This window comes from Tamandua tetradactyla, chromosome 2 (genome assembly GCF_023851605.1).
Source record: "Tamandua tetradactyla isolate mTamTet1 chromosome 2, mTamTet1.pri, whole genome shotgun sequence".
Classification (NCBI taxonomy): domain Eukaryota; kingdom Metazoa; phylum Chordata; class Mammalia; order Pilosa; family Myrmecophagidae; genus Tamandua; species Tamandua tetradactyla.
The window spans coordinates 34816219-34843899 of NC_135328.1; the positions used below are offsets into that span (position 1 = coordinate 34816219).

Genomic DNA, 27681 nt, shown 5'->3' on the forward strand with positions numbered 1-27681 from the left:
AAACTTTGGAAAGAAAACTTTATTTAGCTTCATGAGAAACAGCTGCCATGATTTAAGATCTGGATGGGGACTAAGTTCTAGTGGTTTCCAACCAATGGCATGAAAAATAATCATTCTCTCTACATCCTCAAACCAGAATCTAAGTGGGGGTTCCAAGGACACCCCATCTCCTTGCATCCTCACAGATTCAGGTAATGGATTCTTGTTGTACATTCCATTCTCCTGCTCTATGGATATCTCACTGAACAGGAAAATTAATTAAACCAACATTCTAGGCATTCACATCAGCAGTGGCATACTACCCACTGTTCTGAATCATTCATCAACCAGGAACACAACATTCTGTTTCACCAATCAGAAAATCAGTATTATGGAGAGTCACCCAGAATTCTAGAGTGCAAGAAAAGAACTTCCTAACTTTCTAGATAATTTAAGGAGGAGTTCCACATTCTAGAATCCCTATATTCCAAGTCAACCAGAAATATAATATTCGAGGTTCTCAACTAGGAACCCAGTGTTCTGGCAGGCCAAATGGGAACTGCTCCTAATATTCCTGATCATTAAACAGGAATTCAGCATTCTCGAGTGACAAACAAAAATACAACATTCCAGATAATCAGTGAGGGACCCAAAGTTCTAAATGTCAAGTCCAATACTCTCAATGTCAAACCAGAAACCCAAACATTTAAGACTATAAACCCCGGCCTCAACATTTTTGAATAACAAGCACAAAACTCCATCCTCTAGAATGCAGCTGCCCTGTCCCTCAGAGTTCTCTGGATGGCCGCTCCACTCCAGGCCAGTGGTCCTGGCTAGGACTGGGCACACGGAAGGAAACGTAGGGACATGTCTTGGTGTTGAGGCAAACCAACTTCTTCAGGGTGGCCGTCTTGACAATGTTGAAGCCTATCTCACCACCAAACGTGCTGGGCTTCCAGTACTCAGGAGAACAGATGGGATTCCCTAGGAGGCCCTTGAGGGAAAAAGGAGCCCCAATTTCTATCATACTCTCCCCAAAGATGGAGTTTGGATGGCACTTCTCAAGAAGAAGCCCCGGGTAGAACTCCAGGGCATCGATGTCTCCATATAGCTCCTCTAGTTCCGCTGCCATCTCTTTCTCTCCTACAAGAGAGAAGCTAGGTCAGAGCCACAATGCCAGTAAGTTAATCTGGGGAGGGAACATTTCCCATCCACCTTTACCTGGGGAAAATAAGGAACTCCAGAAGAGAAAACTGAGCAAATGAGAACATGCATAAAAGCTAGCCTAGCTGAGATTAGGACAAAGTACTGGAAAGGAAAGCACTGACCTTCTTCTAGGGCAGGGTCTAAGGAAGAAATGTGCTACTGAAGAAAAAGTCAAGGGACCTGGATCTGTCACCAAATAACCTGTGACCATGAGCAACTCACCTCACTTCTCTGGCCCCTTATGACCTGATCTAACAACAGGAGAATTCTACTTTCTTCAAAGGTAGGTTTTTTACCTACATACTTTCTTCAAAGGTAGGTTTTTTAGGACTTATGCTAGTCTAAGGACCTTCATTCTACTGGAACTCAGAAATGTACTGTAACTTTTCCAGGCTCACACAGAGATTTGGTGACAGTGTTCTTTCTGCCACTCTGGACTGTTTTCATAAGAAATTAAAGAGTGAGGATTCTTTGGTAAACCCAAAGATGGCTATTCCAGGATTATGCGGAACTTATCCATTGGTCCCAGGAACTGCACAACTCTGTGAGACTCACATTTTCACAGAGAGTAACAAAGGGAAGGCAGAAATTGCGCTTTCCTATGTATTTCCTCAAGTCCATCCTCCATGGAGTCTTACAGTTTTAGATCAGGTCATGTCCTGCTCAAAACCTTTCCATGACTCCCATTCTCTGTGTCAAGGGATCCCAAACGTGACTATCCAACAGCTGGGAATCTTGAATAAAAAAATACATAGGTACAGATTCTTGGACACCACCCTGGACTAATGAAATATAATCTCTGGGAGAGACATCTGGGATCTTGTATTTTTAATCAGTTTTTCCAAGTGATTCTTATGCAGCTGATCCATACATGGCATTCAGGAACCATTAGACAGAATAAAACACAAAATCTTTAGCATGGTATCCAATACTCTATCCAATGTGGCCTCAACCTCCCATCACCAATGATCCACACAAGCCATTCATTCCAACCACACCTATTACTCACTTTCCTTCCAAGTGAGTAGATACTTTGTGACTCTGTGCCTTTGTACTTTCTGTTCCTCTACCTTAATTGCACTCCCTCTATTCTCTCTCTGGAAAATTTCATTTATTCTTCAAACCCAGCTGAAAAGTCACCTTCTCTCCATGAGCTGGGTTATTTACTCGACCATCCCTCTCCACCCCTGGCACAGTGCTCCCGCACCCCTATCATACTCACAGTCACAGTGTTGGCCACAATACATTGTCCAATTCTGTTTGCTTTATGTCACTCTCACTTTACATAACTCCCTTGAGGGCAGAGAGTGTGACCAGAACACAGGTACTCACCTGTGAGCTCCTGGAAAGAGGTGTAGGGCTTCATGGCAAATCTTTTGCGGTACTCATTGAAAGACTGTAGCCGCAACTCTCGAGACTCCTTGATAACCTCTGCAGCCACATGCAGGATGTATGGGTTTATGTTCTTCCCCCCACCGATCTGCCAAGAGATAAGCACAACTGTAGTCTAAGCACCAGGTCAGACTGTCCCAGAGCTTGTGTTAGACCCTAGGAAAAGGTCTATAGTCAGGAGTCCTCCCTGAGCTAGGACAGAGAATGTGTTTCAACTTAGCAGTCACACTGCTGGGCATCTGTAGTAGTTTGGAGCTGTTATATACCCCATAAAGAGCCATGTTCTTTTAATCCATTCTTGTAGGTACAGACCTATTGTGGTTGATTTGATTAGATTGTTGAGATGTGACCCAGTGCATTCAAGGTGGGTCTTAATCCTTTACTAGAGTCCTTAATGAGAAGATAAAATGCAGAGAAGTTTAGAGAGAACTTAGAGAGATGTCTCTGGAGATGCAAGCAACAACCCACAGAAGCTGAAAAAGCCAGTGAAACCAGAACCAAAAAGCAAAGAAACCCAGGAATGGAGGACCAGCAGACACCAGCCATGTGACTTCCCAAGTGACAGAGGGACCCCAGATGCCAACAACCTTTTTTCAGAGAAGGTGTCCTCCTCTCAATGCCTTAATTGGGACATTTTCATGGCCTTAGAACTGTAAATCTGTAAACAAATAAATCCCCTTTGTTAAAGCCAGTCCATTTCTGGTATTTTGCATTTCGGCAGCTGAAGTAAGCCAAAAGAGCTTCAGCTGACCCCAGATCTGCCACTGCCATGCTCTCAGAGACCCCCTCTGAGTCTCAGCTTCCTCATCTTTAAAGTATGGAGTGGGCCAGGAGAACCTTTCCCATGGCTCACCAGCTCACATTCTTCCCCAACCCTCTGAATCTGTATGTGGGAAACTTCCAGGACCTGCTAGGGAAGGTTCTGGAACTATTAAGTTCAGCAACTAGGACTCTGCAGAGGAGGCCAGCACTGCCATAGCCAAGAGTTCAAGCAGAGGGGAGGGCACCCCAGCTCTGGAGATGAAAGTTGAAGGGGCAGAAAGTCATCTGAACCAACAAGAGACAAGAACAGAAGAATAGAGGAGTACTAGTTTGGTGATCCAAGTATTGGAGGGATAAAATAAGAAATCCACTCTATGGATTTCTGGAAATATCTTTTAAATTATGTTCTGGCAGAGTTGATGTGTGTTTGTCACTCATCAAATCAGTTTTTTTTTTTAACAGAACAGAGATCAACTATTAAGGGATCCTGCTTTTCATTCTCTGTATCATAGTATTGAGAGTCAACAAAATTTACTAAGCATCTAATATTAAATAAAACGTGAGCCTCTAGTTACCATCTACTACTAGGTAGAAGAAACTCAGTGCTAGAATTCAGGAATACAAACTTTCAAGTCACTCCATTCAGAGCAGATAAACACAATCACAGGAACACAGGAGAATATATATATTCTTTCTCCTTTCTACACCAAGCTGCCTGAAGGGGAAAGGTCATTTGCTGGCAAGGAGGGAGCTAAAATTTTCCCAGATAACCTTAGTATCTAAACAAGTTTAGTTTAACTAAACTTAGAGTTTAAATCCTATGAAGGGAAGGAAAATAGGGTTCAAACCCCAGGCAACCTGATGATACACAGAAGGCTCCAGAAAGAAGATTCTGATTCACAGAAGTTAAGGAGCATTAGTCCAAAGATAGCTGTATTGCAATTTATAATGTTAATGCCTAAGAAAGAGTACTGTTTAAGATAGAAAATGTGCAAATTGGGAGGGAGAGAGGAAGAACATGGTTGCATGCAAACAAGAACCTTGAAGCAAACAAAGCAGAGGCTGGTTCCAATCCAGGCTCATCTATTTACAAGCTATGAAGCCTTGGGCAAGTTACCAGAGCTAAGTCTTAGTTTCCTTATGTGGAAAAAAAGAGAAGGTAAGAGCATCTATCTCATAGGGTTGTAGTAAAATAAATGAGATAAAGCATGCAAAGCAGTTATTAGAATTGGTTACAGAGTAACCCCCAAGATGTTAGCCATGAGTGATGACTATCTGGGGAAGCTCTGCTTTATTACTTCTTACACTCTTCAATATCCTTAGAGCAACACACTTCTGTCACCCTTCTGCCTTGATCCAAGAATCATTATGGGGCATTTCACACATATCATCCCGGTCATTCCTTGAAAATGCTTTGGAAACCACACAGCACCAAACAAAAGCTATTGTCTCTGCTCATTTCTGTGTCCCCACAAAGAACAGAAACCATAAAACCAGCCACCAGCTGCCCATGGGTGACTGCATATGCTAATTGCATTCAAATTACAGGAGGAAATCAAGATCCATATGGTACCACAAATTCACCATAGAGCTCAGGAGCAAGGATTTAAGAGAAGTATTGATTCAATTGATTGAGATTGGGGGAGTTAGAGAACTGGGATGAAGGAGTTGGGAGCTTCCAGTTCAGGGGAAGCAGAGACTTTCCCTGGGTTAGGAATCCCAGGGAAAGAGGTGTATTATTTAATAAATACCCACTACGCACCAGATGCTTCCACACATATTACCTTACCCTGAATATCCTCCTGTTCTTCAAACTGCCGTGTCCCCTGACTTCCAAGCCTTTGCACCCATGCTATTCCCGGAACACAATCATCCCTTGCCACAATGCCACCTATTCCCAGATACCTCTTTTCCTGACAAACCTTTATTCAGCCTTCAGATCTCCGTTCAGGCAGATCTGACCAAGTATGGGTCAGAAGCACCACTCTGAGTTCCCACAGTAGCATGGGTTTTGGTATCGCCATTCTTATCATACTCTTACAGTTCTGATAATATCAGAAGAACATTTCACACAGTACCTAACACACAGTAAGTGCACAAATGATGCAAACCATAGTATGACTGCAATCCATTGCTAGGGCATAAGCTCCAAGAGAACAAGGATCTTCTTTACCACATAACCCCAGTACCCGGCATATTGGTGAATAGTGAAAAGAACCAAAGAATTAACTAAGGAATGCTCACAATCACCATCCCTATCCTAAATAAGAGGAAAACTGGAATTCAGACCCAGGTCTGATGGAGCCCAGAGCCCACATGCCCTAATCAATGCTGCCTCTGAGGCTTACCTGGCCAGCACTCTGGCGAGAGAAGGCATCCACCAGGGCCTCGACCCCATAGTCCAGCAGCATGGAGGTGTTGAACAAGAACTGTTCATAGCTGTATTCTTGGGAGCCCACCTGGAAGGAGTCGGGCATGAGCGGGTGCCAGTGGTAGAGCTGGTTGAACTCCACGGCAATTCGATTACGGTACTGGAACTGGGAACCGAACAGCAGCTCTGGGTCAAACTTGAGCTGCAGGAAGTAGCCACTCAGTTGCTGCACGTACTCCTCAATGACAATCTTGATGGTCTCCCCTGTGCAGGGGAGGATGGAAGACGGTCACCAGAGCACAGAAGCTTGGAAGTAGGCCAATGCATGAAAAAAAGTGCTTGTTTTTCACTTCTTTCTTCTTGCTATTATTATTTTAAATTTCAGTTGACCACTTTTAACTTTGTCTTTTCGCAATGGAATGTCAAAATGGAACTTTCTGTTTCGAACAAAGTCCCAAGACGAGAGGCACCAGCCACTTCCACGTTTCTAAAGGAGGCTTTCGAAGCCCAGCCAAGCAGGATATGCAAAGAAGATTATCTGAGGACTGGTTACGGTGACCGCCTGCCACCAGCCATGAAAAGAAGTTAGAGAGGCCACATAAGATGGGTAGGTGGAAGCTTTGCTTACTGAGGGCTTGCAGCATGCTAACCTCTTTGTGTATGAGGGGGCTTTGAAGTGACCACTCTGTAACCTGCTGAAGCAGACACTGACAGCATAAGGAGAATCTAGTCCCCAATATATTTGAAAAATATATTTCTTATATGTTCTTCTATGTAAGAATTATTTTAAGTAGATTTCTTCCTCTGCCCTCTCATTAACCATCTATAACAGCAAAGTGCTAGGAAAGAAGCAAATAGAACAATCCACAACACAATGAAAACTGGTCAACTAGATATTAAAGAAACTAATATTTGGCCAATTGACCATCACACACATTGGATTTTTGCAAAGTGATTTGGAGCCAATGGTTTAGGACTCAGCAAACCTGAGTCCAAATCCTGGCTCCACTGTTAACAGGTTACCATGTTACTTAATGTGTCTAAACCTCACTTTCCTCATGTGTAAAATGGTATAAATAATAGTAGCATAGTAATAGTTGTGAAGAATCCACAGCAAATGCATCTAATGTGCTTGGTAGAGAGTTTGGCACATGGCAGATGTCAACACATATCTGCTAGAAGTAAGACTAGTAAGTGTAGATGTGAAGGGAGAATGCATACCCTCTGCATACGTGCACATCACAAAAGATCAGAAGCTTTCAACCCAACCCCCTGTGGTAGAATAAATTATGTACCCCAATTTAGAGACATTCTCAGTCTTAATCTGCTTTCCTGTGGGTGTGAACCCATTGTAAATAGGACCCTTGAAAATGTTATTTTTCCTTATGGTGTAGCCCAACGGATTGAGGGTGGATCTTAATCCACATTACTGGAGGCTTTATAAAGAGAAGAAACCAGAAGCCAGTAGTTGGAGAAGGCCACAGGGAACACCCAGAAGTCAGAGGAAACAAGAAGAGCAAATGAAAAGAAAGACTGCCATGGGACGGGACTCCGTGATGCAAGCCAAGGAGCCCCAGGACCACCGCTAGCCAGTGCCAGAATGCTAGTCCGCAGGGAGAAGGCATGGCCTTGCCAATACCTTGATTTTTGGCTTCTCACCTCTGAACCCATGAGCTAATAAATTGCTGATGTTACACCAATCTATTGAAACCTGGGTTCAAATCTCCCTCTGCTGAGGGGCCTTGGAGAAGTCACCAAATTTCTCTGAATCTTTATTTCCACAAAGATAATCATATCTGGTTGATAGGGTTCTTGGGGAGAGCTAAGTGAAGACCTGGATGTACAATGCCCTAGGTATCCTGCCTTTTGGTCACTCAGTGTGCTGGGCAGCCACTGGTTATAGATTTTCCCTCTCTGGTTGAAGTCTCTGCAATGCTGGGACTTTGGAACCAGCTCCTCCTCCCTCTCCAAGTCATTAATGTCCCCAGTACCTGACTCTTCCAGGATTCAGTGAATCAGGCACTAAAATTGATGCCCACTGATAGGTGGAGATGGGGGTAGGGGGTTACTGGTAACTCAGAAAGAACAGAATCTGGACAGGGGTATCAGTGGCCAAGCTCCAGGACAGGAAGTTGTCTGACATTTCAGCCTGCAGCTTGCATCCGTTGAGGACACAAAAATATCCCATCCCTGAGTCACTCAGAAACTCCCAAACTCCAGAAAGAAGATGCACACAGGGCAGGAAAGGTGAGGATACCTGAAGGCTAGGCAAGCTGGGGTTTGGCTCTGCACATGTTGGGGATGTCACTGTGTGCATCTGGATGAGTGCCAAAGAAATTGATGTTTGGGGTGAATAGTCAGATTTGCTGTGAGTCATCCAGCTAATAATTCACCTTCACAGCCACCCATTTGCTGAAGGTCTGCCATGTGCTAGCTGCCTTCCCTTTCATCATGTCAACACATCCTTACAATCATCACTATTCCTGACATATAAATTTGGAAACTGAGGCTCATGGAAATGAAGGAGACTACTCAAGTTCTCAAACTAAGCAGCAGAGCCAGGATTCTCACCCAAACTCCCTGTCCCCAAGCCCACCCATTTCCCAGGGGACAGGTTTGGATGCTCACCTATGAGGATGAGGCGGGCTGTCTGGAAGAGCTGCTCATCATCCCAGGTGGGGTGCTCAGCCTTCAGCAGGTCACACACACGGTTATGCTCACGCAGCCAGAGCGTGGCATACAGCATAAGCCCAGGAAGCAGCCCAAACACCTCCTGGCCCACAGCCATCTGGCTCCAAGGAGGCACGTTCGGTGGGTAGTGCATCAACACGGGTGCCTCTTCCACAGACGGTGGGTACATCTCTCCATCCAGCACCTACAGGATCGGGCCATCTGGCAACCTGAATACAGAGTTCCTACACCTGCCCACGGCTGACACTCTCCCACTCCTACTTACAGCTCCTAAGTCACTGCAGGACAGCTACTGCATCATCTTCAACCACGACTTCTTGGCTCTTCCTCCTAAATCTCTTTTAAAATGGATCTCCCTTTCTCCATTCCCCACTACCACCACCTTTGTGCAAGCCACCCTCATCTCCCACCCTGAACCCCCTCTGTAAGTGGGCCCCCTACATCCACCCCTGCCCAATGACAGTCCATCTCTGCACTGCAGCCAGAGAATCCGTTTAAAACACACACACACACATAAATCTAGCGTCATGCCCTGGCTTAAAAACATTCGAGATCCTCCCTCTGCTCTTGGCAGAAATTCCAAATTCCTTAAACATGCTCCCACAGACGTCCCCACCCTTACCTGGATCGTTCTTATCCTCAATCACTCGGTTCAACAACACTCTTCTCCCTTCACCCCCCTAAGTCACCCAGGCTGTTTCCAACTCCAAGCCTTTGCATATGTTAAGCCTTTGCCTAGAAAATCCCTTCTCCCTCTTTTCCTGGCTACCTCCTGCTCATCCTTCATGCAAGTCTCAGTTTACTCACAACTTCCTAGGGAAGGCTTGCTGATTCTCTGAACACTCTGTGGCCCCAAAGATTCTCCTTGATGGCAGTTATCACCTATGCAATTAATTATTCAGCAGTTTCTTCATTCAATCCATAAATACACACTGAGTACCTACTATATGTCAAGAACTTTGCTTAGCCCTAAGGAGTTAACAGTGAATTGTTTGTTCTTACTTGTGTTTGTTTAGATCTGTACTGTCTAGTGTGGTACCCGCTAGCAACATGTACTAGCACTTGCAAAGTAGCCATGTCACTCTGAATGAAGAACTGAATTTTTTTTAATATTTTAACTCAACTAAATTTGAATTTAAAAATGAATACTTCAGTTACTGGAAAACTTTTAAGTATGTGTAGAACAACTTGGGTAGGTGAATCTACTTTTTCAACTCTAAATGTCATGAAATTTAAATACATATCAGGCATTTCCAATTATAATTTAGCAGCAAAATGAGATATACCATAAGTATAAAATATTTATAAGATTCCAAAGATTTAGCATTAAAACGAATGTGAAGAAATGACAGAGCCTAGAGAAACAACAGAAGCCTCAGAGCCAATGGAAACTTCACAGCAGAACTGATGCAGATGTGGACACATGGAGAGCAGAGACACGGATGTTTTGCTTGGAGCCCAGCAGACATCGCCATAAGATGTTAAACAAGCCAGAACCTGGAAGGAGCCAAGGGAAGCCAAGACATGAAAACCAGCCCTGGAGAAGCAAAGTGAGGAACCCCCACAGGAACAGAGGCTGAAATCAACAGAGCCCAGGAGCAAAGGACCAGCAGATGCCAGCCATGTGACTACCCAGATGACAGAGGTGTGCCTGACCCATCGGGCTTTCTTGACTGAAGAGCTGAACAACAAAGGAATGAAGCACTATATAATGCTGAAGAGCTGAGTAAAGCTTTCCAGCAATATAAGGAAAAAGTGGCTGAAAAACTGGAAAAACTGAGGTTGTTTGGCAAATGCAGTGTTTTATATTTCTGTCACTATTCTAAAAATAAACTATAACTAGAATATTTAAAAAATGAATGTGAAATGTCATAATTTTCACATGATTACATACTGAAATGGTAATATTTTAAATATATTGGGTCAAATACAATATGTATATTAAAATGAATTTCATGTTTCTTTTTTTTACTTTCTTAAGGTGGCCAATTAGAAAACTTTTCACTGGACATGTGGCTCACATTGTATTTCTATTGGACAACGCTGGTTGAGACAAAAAGCCCTTGTGAAGTTAGCATCTGAGTTTGTAGCGCCTGTGAGTTCCTTGTGGGCAGGGCCCATAACTGTGATGTTCATTGTTCTGTCACCTATGCCAGGCACATCACAGTGCCCAATTAATATTCGTGGAATAATCAAACGAATAAATGCAGCCTGGGAACATCCATCTTCTATTGAGCCCCAAAACCCACCTCCCAAGAGGACATGAGAAGCCATGTCTGCTCCTGTCTGCTTCTCTTGCCTGGCATCTTCTCCCAGAGGTCTCCTGTTGCCCCAAACTCTGTCCCTCCTCCTCCTAGTACACAGCACCAGCTCCTGCAGCTGGCCCCCTCAGGACACCACCCAGGAACCCCAGCAGCCTTTGCCAGGGAAGATCCTGGGAGGTCCTTCCCGCTGTCCCACCCCCAGGCCCAGTACTACCTGGTACTTGAGTTTCCCATCCTTAAAGAGCCGCAGCTGATACTGACGTTCCAAATTGTCTCCATAAATATGGCCAAGGTCTACCTGAGGACAGAGAGATGGACCACACAGATTACCCAGTCTTGCCTCACCAGCAATGCCATGTTGTACCAAGTTAGGTCCCAAAGAAGTCCTGGACTCCTACATACTCACCCCATGGCCCAAGGCCTTGGTGAAGCCGGGACCCATCTTGCCGGAAGTTTTGAAGAACTGATGGGTGAAGTGTTGTGCAAAGAACGCAAACATGAGGTTGGTGCCCTGGGGGTCGGGTATGAACTTCCTCCTGAGCAGGAAGCTACGGACCAGGAGCTGAGCATCTGGCAATTGCTTCTTCCCTGGGAGGAGGAGGTAGGAAAGGGCAGGAGCTGCCTTCCATCTGGATCCTCCCATCAGGGGGCCAACCAACCCAAACAGGAAGCCAAGAGCACCCTTTGCAGGACCACCCTCAACACCTGGTGGCCCCCTGAGCCTTCTTCCTTACCAAATGACCCTAGAAGTATGGATGGGTGAAATGACATGAGAACTGGAATTTGCTTTAAAATACTCCGTAACAAATCAGGTGAGAAGGCAATCAATGAAATAAGATTGGCAACTTGAGGACGTGTGTGGAAGCTGGGAGACAGTTACTTGGTATTCATTATACTTGCCTCTGAGGCAAGGTGGTCTGTGTTTGAACCTAGCTGTGCCATTTACCATCTGTGTTAACACAGATAAGTCGTTTAGTCTCTCGGAGCCTAAACTTCTCATCTGTAAAAGAGGTCAAATGATACCTATTTTACACAGTGGATTTGAGGATGACGTGATAATTAAGCATGGCAGGGTACTGCTGTAGTAGACTATTGTAAATCAAGGGTCTGCAAACTTTTTCTGTAAAAGGCCAGATAGTAAATATTTTAGGCTTTGCTGATCATACAGTCTCTATCCCATCTGCTTAGCGTTGCTGTTGTAACACAAAAGCAGCAACCAGCAAGATGTAAACAAATAAGTGTGGCTGTCTCCCAATAAAATTTTATTTACAAAAACAGGATGGGCTGGATTTGGCATGTTGGCTGTAGTTTTCTGACTCATTGTAAATGATGCCAGTCTATGTCTGGGGTAAAGACAAGAAGTCATCTGGAAGCAGGTATCTCCCAGAGAATAAGCACATGAGAGGCCTTCCTTAAATATGTAAATGTCAGATGAGTTCGTACCCAATACCCTAGCCAAAAGAATTAATATAAATTTTTGTGTTCTGGCAAAGGCATCCCCTCACAATACCTCTTGTGATAACCAATGTTGAAGGTTCAAGATTAATAGAATCTCCTTGGATTAGGGTGGCCAATTGGGTTCCACTGGAAGAGATGGGTATTAAGCACTCCAAAAGGAACTCACTGAAAGGCAATTTGGAGGGGATAGCTGGTCCCCACAACTGAATCATCACTCAGTTTGACTTTGGGTAAGGACTGATTCCAGCAAAGTTCTGGAAGAGTCCAGAAACTCTGCTAGACCTGACACAATGATCATGCTTTGGAAATAGTAACTAAACATGTGAATGCAAACCATCAGAGTGGTACCCTTGTGGCCTAAGGATGGACATCAATGCATATGCAAGTGTGTTGTGAATCTACAAAAGCATACATCTGCGGCACTACACGGACCAGCATTCAGTAGTGACACCATGTGGCAGCAACTAAAACTACGGCAACTGGGGGCTGATATGCCTCTCTTGTCTTCTCTGTACTGAAGCTGAACTGATGACTGAACTGAGTAAATCACCCGATTATTAGACAGTTAAGGATGGAGGAGGAAGAAAGACCTAGGAGAAGATCCCTGCCAATGAGAAGATGTGGGATTCTGAGAAACTAAAAAAATATATAGGATGCTGGTCCTGGGAGGTAGGCAGTCTGAAAGTATCTTACTTATTCACTTCCAGAGAGTGGCCATAATTTCTCCACTGATAATATTGAGAGAAGAAAGGAAATGCACCAAGAAAAGCAGAAAGCACTTGATGTAGAACCAAGAAAGCACACTAGTAGGAAGAAAGCTTTACTTTTTCTTTTTTTATCCTGGACCCCTACACAATGAGTCTTCAGAACCTGATGAAAAAGTCAAAGAACGTTTCCTATAGAAAGAGAAAAATCTAGATGCAGTCTGAGAAATAGAGCAAAAAGGAGTGTTAATGAGAGTCATTCAGACAGAGAAAATGATGCTGTTCAGATGATTGATGGTGTAAAGGAGAAGGCCCAGTTGATAGGCAAACACTGTGGCTCAGTTATTCCTGACACACTCGACTATCCTCCAAGGTGCTTCTACTCTAGCAAGCCTCATGAATACATTGGTTTTAGCTAGCTTTTCTAAAGTGGACTTACCTAAACAAACTGGCCATCCCACCGTTTTAGATTTTGATTCTGACCTTAAAGGTATACCCATTTTTGTTTCTGGTAATAATGTTATCAAAAGTCTTACTGGTTCATATGCCAAATTACCTAGTCTGGAGCCAAGCAAGAATCCTAAAATGCATCAAAAATGTTCTAGACCATCATCAGCTGGTCATATACTTATAAATAACCCAATAAGTGTTTAAAGGAAAAGAACAGGTAGTGGACTTGGCTGTTATAGAAACTGATGAAAAAAACAAATGTCCTTGAAACTGTGCCAAAATTGCCAATTGATTTAGCAGGAGTTTGTTCATGCAAGGTTTATGACAGGAAAAATGCAACAGAAGCCACAGAAGAAATGATTTTAGGCAAATCAAACTGAACATGTCAATCTTCAGGAAATCAATTAGAAAATAAAGTTATTCAAGGACTTGCTACTGTGCAAGGTCAGTTAACATTTGATGGGAGAGGATCACACTAAATGGCAATGGTTGTACCACAGCGCATGAAACATATGTCACCAGTAAGTGCACAGCAAACCAAAACTTTGGAACCGTGGGTGTACTCAAGTCAGTCAGTGTGTTAGAGAACAACTCCTGCAATTTACAGATGGAGCTAAATAAATCTCATGATGTGAAAAACAGATGCAGAACCAGAATAACAGATAGCAGATGGACATACCTACGGTGTCCTATGAGAGTGATCAGTTTTTGGAAAATAGTTTCAAAAAAGTAAAATGGAAACTTAACTTAGATATTGATAGTCTGCAAAAAGAAAGCTGCCCTTTGTGCCAAAACAACTGGAATAGCTAAACAGGAAGGACAGCATTTGCCAGGAAAAAAAAAAAAAGATACTCTAAGGCACCTGTCTTCATTAACAAGAATAAAATCGTAGGAATTAGCTCCAAAGAAGGCGAGAAGATACTAAAAAGCAAGATGTTAGCTTTTGAAGGAATGCGGAAGAGCCTAGAAGAACAGCATGCCCAGCAGTTGTCACTACTCATAGCTGAGCAGGAAACGGAACAGGAAAGATTGCAAAAGGGAAACAGAAGAACAGGAGAAAATGCCTTAAGAGAATAAGGCAATTACAGCAGAAGACTCTGAGTTGGACATTATAATGTGGCAGAGTTAGAATGGGAAAAAATGAATAACTCTGGGTTACTAGAAACAATGCTGTCTCAAATGGACTCGCTCTATACTTCAATAACTCTGGTTTTTTCAGCTCCGCCTGCAAAGCACCATTCTACCTCTGGGTAGAATCAACTAGTAACTTGACCAAAATCTCAGAAACAAGGCCTTTGGAAGGGCCAAAACAGGGTTCAGGTTTTCAGCCCAGAAGTACAAGCAAAATTTAACAAAATAACTGTAGTGGCAAAAGGCTTTCTAGATCATCAGCTTATGCAGAGAGAGAAACTGAAACAACTTTGATAAACTGTAAAAGACACTACAGAGTTTATAAGACGTTTTCACTCAGAAGCACCATTAAAGCAAGGATTTGTTTCAGCACAAGATGCTTCTCTTCTGGGAAGAGAGTTATGTTAGCTCAGCTGCATGCTGCCCTATATGTTATTCATGGCATATTCTTTGTGATGGATGCAGCTGAAGGAATATCTATTCTGCATCATGACTGAGAAGTTCGCAAAGAGAAAATGCTCAGGCAGAGAGATAAAATGAAAAGCCCACGATTGGTTCTTTCAGCTGCAACACAGAAGTCTCCTGACAGAAAGAAGTAGGTGACAGCAGCTAAAATGGGCAGGCCAAATAAGAAAATTCTCATTAAATAAAATCCTTCCGAAACAAGAGCTCTTCAGCCAAACCAAGGGCACAATGCGCCTGCTCACAGGCTACTTAGTAGACAAAGGGAGTATATGCAGGGAAAAAAACCAATAAAGAAAGTGGCCAAATGTTACGACAATTTAAAACAGCATTCACTAGGATAAACAAGGGGTGGGGCATTATAATCCGTATTATCTTTCCTGCCCAAGACTTTTTACTTAACCCTGGACTCAGATTATACAGGCCAAGTGATGTCACAGGGCTGAGCAATTATCTGGATATTTGATCAGTCTAATTCCTGTCCCCGCTCCCATTTTCCTTTTAATATTTGGTTTAAGTGAAGGCAAAATAATGTTTAGTAATTGCCTCATCCCTGGCTTAACCTGTACAAATATAACTTGTTTTACATGCCCAGATATCTAAAACCCTTTTTGTAAATTTAAAGGACATTTGGTTTATCTTTACACAATACTGAAAAGGTGTGAAAGATTAAAAATAAATTCTGACACATAAGTTTCATTGATCTGCATTCTGATTGCTGATTTTGATAAACAAATTAGATATTCTTCTATTCAAGGGGGAATTATTGCAGAAGAATGGTTTCCCCTGTTCGTTTGTTTGTTTTAATTTAAAAACTGATTAGTCTCTCAAACTGCATATTTTTTAACCCACTATAATCAACATAGGATAAAAACACCTGTCTGCTAATTATGACTCACCTAAAATTAACCACAGGAGGAGGTGTGGATCACTGGTTTGGCTAGAAATACATATTTCTGTCAACGACTAGTTGTCTTCCAGAAATGTGTGATTTCCAATACGTCACCACAGTACTTATCTATCTAAGAAGAAGCATATCTAGTGGATATGCTTCTAAATCCTTCCTTCTGTGGGGGATAACAAATTTCCTTCTGTGGGGGATAACACAATCTTCTTGAATGCATTGTTGCACCCATTTTTGTAAAATAAGAATGACATGTTGTATGCAGTTATACTTTCTATTTAGTCCATATATTTGTTTCTTCATAGTCTGCTTTTTCTAGCATGCTTGATTTAAGAGAGAACAAAGGGCTATGTAATATGAAAATAAATTCAGATTTAAAATGGGATAGTAATAATGCTGAGTTGAAAGTCTACATTACTTAGAAGTGGGGATGTTTAACTTTTTTCATCACTAATGTGTTCATTAAAAATATTGACCAACAAATGTTACCAAGTGTGCCGGTTTGAAAGGATTACATACCCTAGAAAAGCCTTGTTTTAATCCTGATCTATCTTGTAGAGGCTTCTTTTTATTCTTGTTCAGCACAGTAGGTTCAAACATTGATTAGATTATCTCCACAGAGATGTGACTCGCCCAATTGTGGATATTAACCTTTGATTAAAGGGAAATGTGACTTCACCCGTTCCAGGTGGGTTTTGATTAGTTTACTGGAATCTTTTAAAAGGAGAAACATTTTTTGGAAAGAGCAGCAGAGCCAGGAGAGAGCCACGAGAACCACAGAGCCCATGCAGCCAGAGACCTTTGCAGATGAAGAAGGAAAACACCCCTGGAGGAGTTTCATGAAACAAGAATCCTGGAGAGAAAGGTAGCAGATGTCACCACGTTCACCATGTGCCTTTCCAGCTTGAGAGAGAAACCCTGAACCTTATAGGTCTTTCTTGAGTGAAAGTAACCTCTTGTTGGTGCCTTAATTTGGACACTTTTATAGACTTGTTTTAATTGGGACATTTTCACGGCCTTAAAACTATTAACATGCAACTTAGTAAATTCTCATTTTTAAAAGCCACTCCATTTTTGGTATATCGCATTCTGGCAGCTAGCAAACTAGAACACCAAGAGAACATGATTTTATGAAAGAGAATGATGCTGTTAATTTATCACACCATTTCCAAAAAGTGCTTTGTGCTTTTCACATAAAATGGGGACTGTGTGTACTTAATCTTTCTAACTTGAATTTTGAACAGATAACGGTATTTTGAAGCTGTGGACTATATATAGTCTAAATATCCTATTAAGAATATGGAGATAAAGACTGTTTTCCAAGTTTCTGGTCCATTTAAAACGTAACCTTTTTTTTTTCTTTTTTTTTTTTTACATGGGCAGGCACCGGGAATCAAACCCGGGTCCTCTGGCATGGCAGGCAAGCATTCTTGCCTGCTGAGCCACCGTGGCTCTAAAATGTAACTTTTGCACTCAGCTATAGACAGAAAATAATAATTTATTCTGGGTATAAACTTGATTTTCTTGACTGAGCTGTATCATTTATCAAATGGGTAAACAAGAAAATTAGAAGCCAGTCAAAGGGTCTGAATTACCAATTTTCATTTATAGACAAAGTATATAAAATTATCTTATTACTGTGATAAACTATGCTTTATCATTCTGAAAACCCAGGATACAGCTTATTCATATCATTATGGGTCTCTCCAGTAAGAAAAATAGATGCTGAAAGTTTTGTGCACACCAACGCAAATTAGCTAAAATGACAGTATGTTGTGGAGAAAGTTAAAAATAGTTTTAGATTAAGGATAAAAACTTGAGTTTTTTTATTTCAAGGTAAAAGTTTGTGTGTTTTACACACTTTTAATGTTCACATCTTATTTCGTAAAAGTGTCAGACACTGTTTTGTGCTTTTGATGGATTTTAATTCATATACATTATTTTTATTCTTATTTTTACTTTGGAATGCCCATTAATGTAAACTGTATTTATTTTTATACTTTAATTTTCACTAGTTTTGCTTCTAGGCAAAAGGCAAAATAAACTTTTCATCTTAAAGAAAACATAGGCATAAATATAAATGTGCCCTTATTTACACCCTATGCTGATGAAACATGGGAAACCATTCACATTTGTCAGAAAAAAAAATAGGCACCGAGTTAGCACCAATAAATAGCAAGCTCTTCCTCTCTTCCCACTTCTCAACTTTCAAATCATCCCCATCCCAGCAGGGTCCCACCCACTCAGAAGGCAAGGTTCAGGCAAAGCAGCACCCGGAAATAGGAAAGCGCTAATCTGACTCTGCCACTGACTTTCTAGGTGACCATGGCCCCTAGACCTTCTCTGCCCTTCCCTGTCCTCATGCTGATTATGTCATATATCTAGTTCTGGAGATGTCATATACCTTGCCTTGGCCCCACCCCCCTCCATCTGTGAATTGGGTCAATAATTGCTCTTCTACCTGCTTTTCCCCCCGAAAGGAGAACTGTGACTCTCTTGTGACCCCCAGGCCCAGCCCCCAGCCCCATCCCATCTCCATTACCTTTGGTTCCCATGGGTGTGGGGCAGTCTTGGGGCACAGAGGGCAGGACACGAGTGTAATAGCTCACATTAGAGAAGGCCTCCCAGCTGACGTAGTCATGTGCAGAGTTGTAGGTAGGAGGGCTGGGGATAAGGTTGGAACGTGCTAAAGAGGGTAAAAATAATGTTAACAAGAGAGTTCCCACCCCCCAGTTACATCCCCTTCCCCCTCCCTTCGAGTTGGGACTTATCTTATTTGGCATCACAGAGTCTCCCCACCCGCCACCCTTATCAGAGTCAACAATCCTGAGCGCTGGCAGGCCATCTTGTTCGGATGCTCCTCAGATTAGGGGGACCCTGCTCCTCACCCACCTGTCAGTACCAGGCGCATGAGCATGTCACGGATGAAGGTGGCATTGACAAATTCCCAGAACCAGCGCCCATGCGTCAGCAGGAAGTGGAGGAAAGAGGGGCTGGGCCGCAGTGAAATCCGGAGCCAGGTCCAAAGCTCAGCTGCAAAGGCAGTGGCAGACACTCAGTCAGGTGCTGCAGGCAGGACCAGCGGTAGACAAAGTGGAAAGTGGGACCTGGGGATGAGGGTCAGGATGGAACAGGGTCACGCATATGGGATGGGAAGAAGGCTGGGGTCCTGGTGGATGACACGGCACAGCCAGAACCAAAAATGAGAACAAGGAATAGGGTCAGGAAATGAGATCAGGGCTGGGCAGTGAAGACTCCCACACAGCCGACCACCAGGGACAGAGGATGTGCCTGGGAGGGAGGGCTCATGAGGAGCCAGGTCTGAGAGTGTCAGAGCCAGGCAAGGAATGACAATGGGGCCATGGCCAGAGACAAGGACAGGAAGTGGGGGTCTGAGAGGAGGAGCCCATGGGGGTGGGAGGGGCCCAGGAGAGGAGTGGGGGCTGGAGACCAGCTCACGGATGGTGCAGTTGGGGCCGGAGTAGCCCGTGCGGGTGCAGTCACACTGGTAGTGGTCAAGGCCGTAGCGAACACAGATACCCTGGTGCTGGCAGGGGTAGTAACAACAGGGGTTCACTGTGGGTGAGAAACGGGGATCAGAGACCACTCTTGGGTGATCCCAGATCCCTACTCTACCTCTGATAGGAAAATGGGGGACCAGAGGTGTGGATTCAAGTCTCAGCTCTGTCCTTAATCACTGAGTATCCCCTCTTTGGACTTCACTGTTGCTTCAAGCCCTGTTCCCCTTGCTATGAACCTAAATCCCCCCAACCCTGCTGTTCCCAGGTTCTGCTCTATATCTCCAGCTTTGCCCAGATGAGGCCCCCAGGGGAAGTCCCCCTCCCTCCCTGCTGCCACAAGAGCAGGCAGGGGAGCAGTCCTGACCCCAGGCTATGACATCAAAGGCTAGGAAACTGCTGATAAGACAGTGAAACCACAGGCTTCTAGATCATTCATTTCCTACCAAGTCAGGGACCCGCAGCAAGGGCAGGGTTTGGGCAGTTTAAGAAGGGGCAAGGATGGCCGAGAAGGTGTTCCCCCAGCCCAGCCCCCAAGCCCTGACTACCCCGACACCAGGGAAAGGAAGCTTCCCACCATCCCCCCACTTCTCAGAAGGGACAGAACAGTAGGCGTCACCATGCACCCACCATGCAGAGAGGGACACCAAGGCTAGAAAAGAGGAAAGCCAGAGACGCCACCCAGCAAGTGCCGTCCCTCCACTTTCACCCCACCCCCACAGGCTCAGCAATCAAGCCCAAGGAAAGAAGTTTCCCAGAACCTCAGGACAAGGTGCGGGTTTGAGGTGGGTAGGGTGGCCCCATAGTCTGAACTGCTTCAGCTCGTAAGGGGCCCAGACTTGGATCCTGAGGAAGGTCAAGAATGAAGGAAAGAGGAGTACTGGAAGCTCTGGCATCAGCCCTCCTGCCTCCTGAAGATACCCCTCCAAACAGGAGGTCCCTTTTTGCATCTAACCCAGGTCTCACTGACCACAGCCATCTTGCTCAAATCTGCTCTGCTTCAGTGAATCTCCCAACACTAAAGTCAGAGACTCCTTACAGCTCATTCAGGTCCACTTCCCAGGGCAGAGCCCTCGCACACTGCTCTGCTAGGGAAACAGAGGCTCAGGGATGGGTGGCAGGACCCAGAGCAGAGCAGAGGCCCCTGTAGCCCCAGGACTACCGGGCTCTTGGCACAGAGCCAACGCCAGGCCCCCTCTGCCAACACACATATTTCCTTATCTGGGCTCAGAGCCAATATTACAGGGAATTTTACTCTCTGTGCGGCTGATGGGAGTCAAGAGGGTAGTGATAGGGGGCAGCAGGCAGGGGCGAAACATTCCGCCACCTCAGGGGCCTGTGATCTGAGGACACGAGCTCAGGCAAGGCTTGACCCCCGGTCTCAGCCTCCTCACACTACAGCCTGGGTACAGCCTGGGCAGAAGGGCCCCCCGGCCCCCACCTCAGAGAAGGCCCCAGCACCACACCTCAGCACACAAACAGCAAGAATAATGCAAATAGTTTTGCTTAAACTCTGGTGACTCCCCATGGCCCCACAATGGGCATGTTTGTGGCCCTGGCAGGGGCGACACAGGGAGGGGTCAGCGGGAAAAAGCTGGACACAGAGGCCTTATCAGGCTGACACAGGCGGACCTGGCAGCCAGGACGCAGGCAAGGGCCCTGGCAGGACCCCAGGCTCCCTCTCCCACAGGCCCAGAAATGCCCGCTGAGCCTCAGGGTCATTCCCCCCCCACCCCTCTGCCGGCAGGAATCTGGTCCCTCAACAGAGTGATTCCTCACCCCTGCCCAAGCTCTCCTCATTCAATTCCTCCTGCTCTCAGCACTCTGCTCACCTGCCTAATTCACCTGCCCAGGAGCCCTTAGAGCTCCCAATTTGGTACATGAAGCCCTTTATATCCAATCAAATGGCACAGGGGCGAAGGTCCCATCCTTTCTCTGGGCTCAGTTTCTCAACTTACCACAGAAGGGGGTCTCAAAAGGTCCTTCCAGCTCAAGCATTCAATAGCAGCCCCCTCTCTTAGCCCCAAAGCCACAAGGGCTTCATCCTTTGCCCAGCTGTTGTACCTCCCTAATCAATTTCCTCCAAACCTACCTGCCCCTCTCCATCGAACCCATGCCTTGCCCCCACCAGGAAACCTCTCCTAAGTATCCACACTCCCGCTCCTGTCGCTCCTCCCCTCCCTGGCTCTGGGTTCCAAAGCATCCTGCTCTTCTCCATCATCAACTCCCGAGACAAAGGGCCACACCTTCCCCGTCTTTCTCCTCCCCCTAACATGGGCTGTTGACAAAGCTGGGTTTCAGCCCAGGTCCGGAGAAATCCAGCTGCTAGGGGCTCCAGATGTGGTGTCCAGAAGTCAACAAATATATTGAATTAATAAAATGAAGTGAGGAAACGGGTCAGTCCCAACTTGGCCAAAGAGACTCTCATCCTCTCAGCCCTCAGCAGCTTGCTCTGAAGTCCAGCTTGAAGCCCTCCTGCTGTAAGTCTAGAGTCCTGCCCTAGCAGGAGCAGAGCTGGACGGTTCAGACACTGAAGCTCCTGCCCACATCCTTCTCCTGCCACAAATAGTAATGTATGCAGAACTGAGGCTCCTCCCTCCCAGACTGGCTGTCCAGCCTTCCCTCCTTCCTCCTTCACATTTTTTCCATAAACAACAGCTGCCCCAGGGCAGGAAAAGTTCTCCCCAGCCAAGAGGCCAGCTGCCACTGTGGCCCCAGGGGTGCCAGGTGGGCAGGGAGGAGAGTGAGTCCACTTCCCGTGGGATGAGCTCCACCATGGCTGGATTCTACAGCTGGACCCAGGAAACCAGGGCTTTAACTGACCTAGCCCATGACCTTGCATACCCACCCCTCATTTCTCTTCCCAGCACTCACCGAGGAGGGGTGAGTGGGCTAGAATCCCCATCACACAGATGAAGAATGTGTGGCTCAGAGAAGGCAGGAGACTTGCCCAAGCCCCACTGCTTCAAAGTTGCAGAACCAAAATTTGAAGCCTCTTCTCTTTGAAACCCTGGCCTGGATTCAGGGAAGAGATGGAGAGGGAAAGTCACCTTGGCTCACAGGCTAAGAATGACCCAAGGTGAGGCAGCGCCATCACCTTTCCTTCACGGTGAACCTGAAAATCCTGAATGAATAAAGCCAGTACTCCAGGGGGATCCCATCCCCTGCCACAACCAGAGCCCTGTGAGCTATTCACACAGGGAGGTCTTCCTTCAGTCTAATCTAAATCCTGCATGCTTTCACATCAGCCCAGTTCTGTGGTCTATGGAGGACACCCCTGTATAATAAACCCCCAGGGGAGAGAATTGGGGAGATAGAGGAATTGTCCGATTCATCTTAAGTCCCAGCACCCAGCACAGGGCTAAGTACTAAGTAGGTGCTCAGGAAAGATGTATCAGCGCTGCTCCTGACTGGTTGCGTGTCCTTGGACAAATCCCTTCCTGGCGCCAGGGCTCCGTGAATAAAGCAGATGGACTCTAAGGAGGCCCCCTGCTCTGACAAGTACCCCTCACTTGTTCTCTACTCAGGGTGGAGCCTTCTCCACTATTCGCATCAATATGATTGCCCCCACCACATCAGTAGAGAATGTACAACTCTCTCTCACTAAGCCCTCGACAACCCAGAGGTGGGGGTGACCAGCACGCCCAGGCCACATGAGGGGAACAGGCCCAGAGGCCAACAGCTGGCCCACGTTCACCCAGACAAGGACCCTCCTGGACTGCCTGGCTCCAGAACCCTTTCCAAAGATTTGGACCACTTCCCCCTCGCCCAGCCCATGCTCAGGGCTGAGTGTGACCAGGGATGGGGCGCAGTGGGGGAACACCAAATCCTCCAGGATGCGGAGGTGGCAGGCTGTGAGCGGGTGCATTGAAGAGGCTGGACTGATATCCCCTAAGAATAATATTTAGAGAAAGTCCAGGAGCCTGGCATTTGAAAGCACAAAAACGGCCCTAACTAACCAGGCCTGGGTCCCCAGCCCCTACAGGTCAGCAGCCAGAGGCCAGGCACTGCCGCACCAGGCCTGGACAGCTAGGCCCAGCAGCTGAAAGAGCTCCCCTGAAAAGGAAGGCCCCTCCCAGCCTGCAGTTCCAGCTGATGCTGGAGATAGGAGCAGAAAGGACTTGGCACAGGCTGAATTCTCTACACCCACCCTATGTGCCAGGGTAAACTGGCCTGGGGCCCCTCCACTTGGCATGGAGCCGTGTGCCTCCAGGTCATTTCCAGGTCATGCTCTACCCTAGCCAGGAGATGGTGCTAAACCATGTACCAGGGCTGGAGGGGGTGATCCTGGGCATCAAGAGTCCCCTGCACAGCCTTGTCCTCCAAGTTGGGCTCTATCCCCTCTCCACAAGATAAGCAGAGTCTGATGACTCTGCCGCCCTCATCTACTGGGGATCCCCCTTTGCTGCCCCTCTGGGGACTAAACACAGGCTGTGTATCCTGGGGCAGATACCCAAGCAGCTTGGGCCCCAGTTTACTCATAGCCTTGGAATTAGAGAGAAACCCAAATCTTGACCCTGTACCCCATTTGTCTTGCCATCTGCTCTTCCCTAGACCCCTACAGCAGCCTCATGACTGGTTTCCAGGCCTCAGTCTCACCCCCTAAGCCATCCACCCAACTCCACTCTTCTGCTCACAATTCCCCTTCTCAGGCCTATGTCCAAGCAGCCCTCCCTGCATTCAAAGGCCCTTGTTACCCAGCAGCAGCCTCAGGTCTTACCGCTCTCTATGCTCCTGTTTCCCTCCTGTTGTTCAGAACTCTGTGCCTCTGCTCACGCCACTGCTTCTACTAGAAAGACCCTTCTCCCGGTGCCCCCACCTCCTGCGGCATCCAGTTCCTGTATCCCCATCTCCGCAAAGCCTCCCTGACTCCTCACACGGAGAGGTGGTTGCTCCCTTCCCTGAAGGCCACAACCCCCCTTGCTTCCTTCAGCTATGGTCCCGATCCCCTTGGATGACACTCTGGTGGCATTTCTGTCCCCCCTATTAGACTGTGAGCTCCTCCCCACTCCGTATCTCCAGGGCCCAGTCAGTCTGACATCGAGCAAGCCCTCGGGAATGTTTATAGAGTGAAAAAAACAATTCCGTTTAAACATTTACAATACGCGAGCATGTAGAAAAGGCAACAAACAAAATGGAACAGATCGTGGCTCATCGGTTGTTAGTGAGCAGTCATGGGAACACGGGCGGGTGGGCCCTCTGCACCCTGGGGCCTGGATGGGGACAGATGGAGCCTCAGAGGAAGTGCTGGGCTGATCAGGAGGCTGACAAGATGGGTCACTGGGACAGCCCCAGCTCTGCCACCCACTCTGTCAGGCCTTTGACAAGTGGGCTCAGCTCGCTACACCTTCTGCAGAATGGGTCTAATACATCTCCCTGTCAGGGATATGGTGGATACCAAAGAAGTGGATGCCCATAGCTGTGCTCTGTAAACTGGTAAATACTGACCGTATAAGTCTTCCTCCTCTTCTTTCTAAACCCATGTCTGGAGCACCTTCCATTCCCTCCTTCACCAATTGCTACCCACTCAAACCCTCTCCTCCAGGAAGCCTGGTCTGCTCTGCAATTCACATGGATAACTCTCCTCTCTCCTCCAGAGCATCAAATCCCCTAGAACGTTACAGCAGAAAGCTCAGATGCCCTCTCCCCACTCCTGCACCCTCACCCTCATCTTACAGATGGGAAATGGAGGCCCAGGTCACACAGCTGGGTGATGGTAGAGGCTCTGTTCAGACTGCCCCCTCCACCACTTCCCCCCATGCCACCTGACCATCCCACCCCATCCCACCCCACACACAGAAGCGAGCTGGGGAGGGAGGCAGACTGAGCGAGGAGCTGAATCCCATCACCTGGAATTTCACGCACGTGGGTGGGCAGGGAAGGAATGGGTGGGATTTCACTGTTCTGACTTTCTCCATCATCCTGAAGATGATGAAAACTAAAGGGACCCAGGGTCCACAGAGGGGGGAGGGAGCAAACTCTCTGAGCTCCCAGTGGAAAGATTTTGCAAAGCGTTTGGGGTAAGATAGACCCTGATTCAAGTCCTGCCCCTATCATGCACTGTGTGAGTTTGTGGACATCACCTATTCATCTGAGCCTCAGTTTCCTCATCTGCCCAATGGGGCGCTCACGGGCAAGGATTAAACTTCAGGGAAGCAGCCTAGCTCTCTAAATGTACTTCCGCCTCTCTTCTTCCCAGAAAGGTTGCTGTACCGGAGGTGCTCACCAAAGACCTGAACTGAGGCTGGGAATCTGAATGGGGCCACAAAAAGCTGGAGGCCAGAGAAAGAGAACTCAGACGGCTTTTACCACCCCCCACCCCGTGCCTCCACTTCCTCTCAAAGAAGTCCGCACAAGGAAACAGTGGAGGTGTTGGGGACGGAGGTGGCTTGACAGCTGGGCACCCAGGAGAAGTGACAGGGCTGAAGAGGGGCTGCGCCTTCTCCCCAAGCCGGCACGAGATCCTAATCTGTCCTTCCCCCTCCCAAAAAACAACCCAGTAGAACCTTACCCAAGGCCTCGCCTCCAGTCTTCAGAGAACCCCCATCCCTCCAACAGACTCAGCCCCTTCTCCCCACACTCCACTCCCCAGGCGTCTCCAGCAGAAAGGGGAGGCTGGGCTCGCTGGCGGGGAAAGGAAAACGAGACCAAGAGGTGCGGGGTTAGGAGCTTCCCGTGGGGAGGGAGGGGTCGCCTACCCGGCGTGGGCGCCCCAGGGGCCGCGAGCAGGACCGGTGGCGGCGGCAGCAGCAGCAGCAGGAGAAGCGGGAACCGGAACGAGAGACTCCGTCCTGCAGAGGGAGAAAGACAAGGGACTGAGCCTGGCATTCAAGGCTCTGCCAAAACGGGGAAAGGATTCCTGGGCGCGCTGTAGGGCACCGGGGCCGGACTCACGGGTCATGGTACCGGGCCGGCTGGGGTGCTGCACGCAGACTGCGGGCTCCTGGGCTGTGTCTCTAGCACTTCCCGAGATGTTTGGCCCGGCCGGCCCGCCCCCTTCCCACCCATCTGCACGCTCCACCCTCATCCCTCCCTCCAGCTGTCACCTCGGCCACCGCCCACTTCCTTTGTACCCATCCCAGCCAAGACATTTTATTAATTATTGCGTGATTGATGCTAAGGAGATTATTCTCCCGAAATCCTTGAGGCTCTTAATCTTTTAAAAACCCGGTGGGGCCGTAATTGTGTCCATCTGACAGGTAGGAAATTGAGCTCAGAGAATTGATGCACAGGCTGAGGTCTCCCAGGGCTTAGGGGCAGAATTGAGAGTACCCCAGGCCGGAACTGGCTGGTCTGAACCACAGTCCTTGCTGCTCCCCTCTGCCCATGCCCCAAGAAAAGGGGCTAGAAAAGGGGGCAGACCAGTCTGGTCTGTATGTAGTTTCCTACAGACAGTTCCAACAGGGAGAAAGTACTTCCTCCATGGGCTAGACGGGTCCTCTGAAGCCACAGATCTCTTCGTGAGCTTCTACAGCCAGAAATTAAAAGCACGGTGTCCAAGTCAGGGAGATGGTAATTCAAATCCAGACTCCACAACTTTCTGTGTATCACCTTGGACAAAGTACTCACCCTCTTCTGTCCTCAGTATTGTCATCTATCAAATGGGAATAATGATAAGAACCACCCCAAAGGGTTGTCGTGAGATTCAATGGGATAATGCACCCAAAACTCTAGATGCAGTACCTCGCACATAGAAAGTACTCCATTGTCAAAATGCTTTTTTTTGCCCCAAAGATTCCAGGTGTTGAGCGTCAGTGCCCCAGCTGGAATCACATTTGCAGGCCAGCTTTACAGAGTACCAGCATCCAGCTCCTCTTTTGTGGAAGTTGAGCCTAGACCAGGGAAGGGATGGGCCCAAGGTCACACAGACTCTCCTGGTCCTCACACCCACAGGCCCTCTTCCTCAGTTGCCCCACCACACCTAGCCATCCTGTGGCCTGGCAGGAGGCTCAGAGGTGCTTGTGCAGCTCCAGGCATCCCCTGGTAAGAGACAGAAACCAAGCCACGTGGGGAAAGTGAGGCCTGCTACCTGGTCCCTCCTTCTTCCACATCTGAGCTGTCCTCATGCTCCACTGGGCCAAAAGCCAGCTTCCCCAAGGAGACAGAAGCAAGCCAGGGCAGAAACGGGAGAAGGGTGGGGTGGGTAGAGGGCCTGGGGCCCTGGAGATGCTGAGATGGAGTCCAGCCCTCCCCACCACCTCAGATCCACAGTCCTCTGGCAGCTACCCTGACAGAACAAAGAGTCATGAGTCCAGGGTTATCAGCAAAAGAGATGGGGTCAGGGTGGGAATTTGGGGGTCTATTCACCCAGAGAAAAGGGTTTTTCAGGCCATAAATATAAAGGGGCTTGAACTGTGCTCCATGTTCTACTCCCAGGCTCTCCCTACCT

General features: G+C 46.9%; 1 protein-coding gene and 1 pseudogene across 3 annotated transcripts; one reads left to right on the forward strand and one right to left on the reverse strand.

Moving 5' to 3' along the window:
• PTGS1 (prostaglandin-endoperoxide synthase 1) lies at window positions 1-26234 on the reverse strand. Of its 3 annotated transcripts, none has more exons than XM_077142865.1 (11): window positions 26187-26234; window positions 25991-26083; window positions 19234-19350; window positions 18667-18807; window positions 18317-18460; window positions 11072-11253; window positions 10880-10963; window positions 8339-8585; window positions 5688-5974; window positions 2518-2665; window positions 1-1122 (listed from the first exon to the last, which is right to left on the reverse strand). In XM_077142865.1, the coding sequence occupies exons 1-11, from the start codon at window positions 26191-26193 to the stop codon at window positions 767-769; spliced, it is 1806 nt and encodes a 601-aa protein (XP_076998980.1). In that variant the 5' UTR covers window positions 26194-26234; the 3' UTR covers window positions 1-766. The 3 variants fall into 3 exon arrangements, with proteins under 3 accessions (XP_076998980.1, XP_076998973.1, XP_076998964.1); XM_077142858.1 differs by having other exon boundaries at window positions 25991-26107; window positions 26187-26227; XM_077142849.1 differs by having other exon boundaries at window positions 25991-26221.
• LOC143665612 (centriolar coiled-coil protein of 110 kDa pseudogene) lies at window positions 11682-15143 on the forward strand (annotated as a pseudogene).
• Window positions 26235-27681: the final 1447 nt, after the last annotated feature.